Source organism: Argiope bruennichi, chromosome 11 (assembly GCF_947563725.1).
Source record: "Argiope bruennichi chromosome 11, qqArgBrue1.1, whole genome shotgun sequence".
In the NCBI taxonomy this organism is placed as follows: domain Eukaryota; kingdom Metazoa; phylum Arthropoda; class Arachnida; order Araneae; family Araneidae; genus Argiope; species Argiope bruennichi.
Genome location: NC_079161.1, coordinates 73,048,883 through 73,051,778, shown reverse-complemented (window position 1 = coordinate 73,051,778; position 2,896 = coordinate 73,048,883). Strand labels below are relative to the sequence as shown.

Here is a 2,896-nt window from a genome sequence, read left to right as displayed (position 1 = left end):
ATCTTCAGTAATTTGCTCGCCCCTGAGGGGCTCACCTACTATAGATGAGTACGTGTGTCCCAATCCCGAGGTACCCAGGGATCTATGCTCCTTTTATGTTTCCACTCCCCTACGCCTTCTGCTGTCTGCTTAATTTTTTCTTTTCCTCGACGGCAAGCGAGGGAGCTCTCCATGAGAAGCTGTCGCCGCTCTGTTTGCTTCTTGCTTCGCGCTTCTCATGGACAGCCAAAACCCCCACGTGTTGGCCGTGCGTGGTGACCCATTAGACGGGCGGTGCACTGTGGTCCCCGGTGTATCAATCGGCTGGTACCTAGTCACCTGAATGGCTAGTCAGCTAGGGATCAAGCGAAGGGGTTACTCCTTGGGCTTGGCGTTAAGGGTGGTCACTGTCCCCGGGGGTAACTCCGAGTGTATAGGTTCCGGCTAGCACCAAGGTAAGCAACGAGGCTGGGAATGGCCAGAGCCGGTGGCTGCCTTCCCTTGTTGATCTCCGTGGTGGGCGGTGCCGTCGGGCCCGAATCTTATGTAATGTCGTATGGCTCCTCCCAAGAAGGGTCCCTTCAGTGGGCATCGTAAAGTACAACTGCAATCTGTTGAAAAACCATTTGATCATTTTTTTGTCGTACAGCGTGTTTCCGATACAAAAGAAAACTTTCATAATGTGTCTCCTTTTCTTGTTGAAAAGGCTTTCGTTGCAACGATTGGTGATGTCTCATCTATTCGTAAACTTCGCTCCGGCGATTTGGTAGTGGAGGTTAGTTCCCGCCAACAAGCACAGAAAATTCTGAAACTTAAAGCCTTAGCAACTATTCCCATCACTGTTAGTGCTCATAAATCTCTGAATTCCTCCAAGGGTGTAATCACTTGCGGAGAGTTATATAATGTCCCTATTGAGATTATTACAAAAGAATTGAGCGGTCAAGGAGTGACTCAAGTACGTGAAATAACAATTAGACGGAACGGGGAACTTCTAAATACTAAATACTATATTTTAACATTCAATAACCCAAAACTGCCAGAATCTATTAAAGCTGGGTATATAAATTTACCTGTCCGTCCTTATATACCAAACCCTCTACGTTGTTTTCAGTGCCATTGTTTTGGACATGCAAAATCAAACTGCCGTGGAACTCTAACTTGCGCACGTTGTTCGGAAAAGGGCCAAGACAGTCAGCAGTGTGCCGCATCTGAAAAGTGCATTAACTGCAGTGGCGATCACACTGCATATTCTCGACTCTGCCCACGTTGGCAATTAGAAAAACAAATTGTAACTGTTAAATGGGGTCAATTCATGTGACGTAAAAGTCACATGTCATGAGCTATCCGCGCATGGCATTTAAGTTTCATCCGCACCGCTTTCGTCGATTAGTCTGCCATTAACGTTCTCCGCCGAGTATGAAGCGGATTTTTTTTTGTTTACATTAGAAGGTATAATTTTTGAGTCATTTTCTTTCCTCTTATTATGTGTTAAAAGAGGAAATACTGGTGTGCTGATGGATGCATGCTTTGATACGAAACACAAGAGTGACTGTCATGATAAAATGTTTTCTTATTTTCCTTTCAACAATCCTGACTAGGTTTGGTACCTTTGGTATAGATTTTTTCAAGCCTTCGAAGTCGGTGATAAGCTTCGATCATTTTGAAGAATTCATTCAGTGTGTGTTCATTTATTAAATCATAAATGGAATTCGAGTAATCTCAAATGTTTCAGTAATTTTTTAGAAAAATTCTTCGAAAAAAAAATTTGGTAAGCGATTTACCAACAAAAACGATCAAACAAAATCGTGAGAGCATTTCTAATTCACTTTATTCACATTTGATGAAATTTCTGATAATTTTGAATATGCTTAGAAGGTTTTAAAATGTTTACATGAATATTACATTGCATTTTCTAAAAAATCTTATCTAAATTTAATTAATGTAAGTAAACAAACTCCTGCTTCAAAAATAACAACTGCTATAATGCTAAATTTAGGTGGAAGTGAATAAATTTCTTAAAGATTTATTTAATAAGTGAAATCTTTACTAACTACTGAAAATTGAATTTTCTTACTGACTGTTATAATATATATATAATTGATGTATTTTATTAAATGTGCTCTTAATTTAATAAATTAAATGCTATATATAAGAAATATATATATATATAAAGTTTTGAAAACACATGTCATTTAATTAAGTATATAAATTAGTTAAGTATAAAAAGTATTAATTAACGTCAAATAATTTTTGCATTTAATTTTTAGTTTTTGGCATTATAATAAAATGCATTATGAGGTTTTACTTTTTTATTATGAACCTTAAAGTTTTCTTTATCTTTTAGTAATTCATGTTATTCAGTTATTGCTGGGTAATAATGTCTAATAACAAAATGGATGGCTCCAGAAAGCATTATTACTAGTTTTCTAATTACATTTGCAGATTTGTGATAGATTCAAAGTGAATTTATATCAAACAACTTTTCTATTGTTAAAAATGAAATGTCAATAGTTTATTGTATTTAAACTGAAATTGACTGTTATCATAATATCATGTTATACCATTGTGCACCTCAGTGCTTTCTGTTTTAATAATTACAGGTCTTTTCATTGAAAATCAATTTCCATATCAGCATTTATTATATAATTTTGTCCAAAGTAAAGTTTAAGGTACGGCGCCAAATTTCAATTTTGAAATAAAATTCTGTAAAAGCATAAAAGTGTTTCTTCTAACTCATCTTTATATCCCTATTTAACTTCTCTCTCTCTCTCTCTCTCTCTGTATATATATATATATATACACAAAAGTATTAGAATCAAGTTAATAGGAAAAACAAAAATCAAATAAATATTAAACCAAAAAAATTATTAAAAAAATATATAAAAATATAAAAAAAGAATCCGGCCTGAAGACTTTT

The 2,896-nt window shown here is 35.4% G+C and overlaps 1 protein-coding gene across 1 annotated transcript; it reads left to right on the top strand.

Annotated features, from left to right (window-relative positions):
* The first annotated feature begins 535 nt into the window (after positions 1 to 535).
* On the top strand, positions 536 to 1,297 carry LOC129956662 (uncharacterized). Its single transcript, XM_056068593.1, has one exon. The coding sequence runs from the start codon at positions 536 to 538 to the stop codon at positions 1,295 to 1,297; it is 762 nt and encodes a 253-aa protein (XP_055924568.1).
* The last annotated feature ends 1,599 nt before the right edge of the window (positions 1,298 to 2,896 follow it).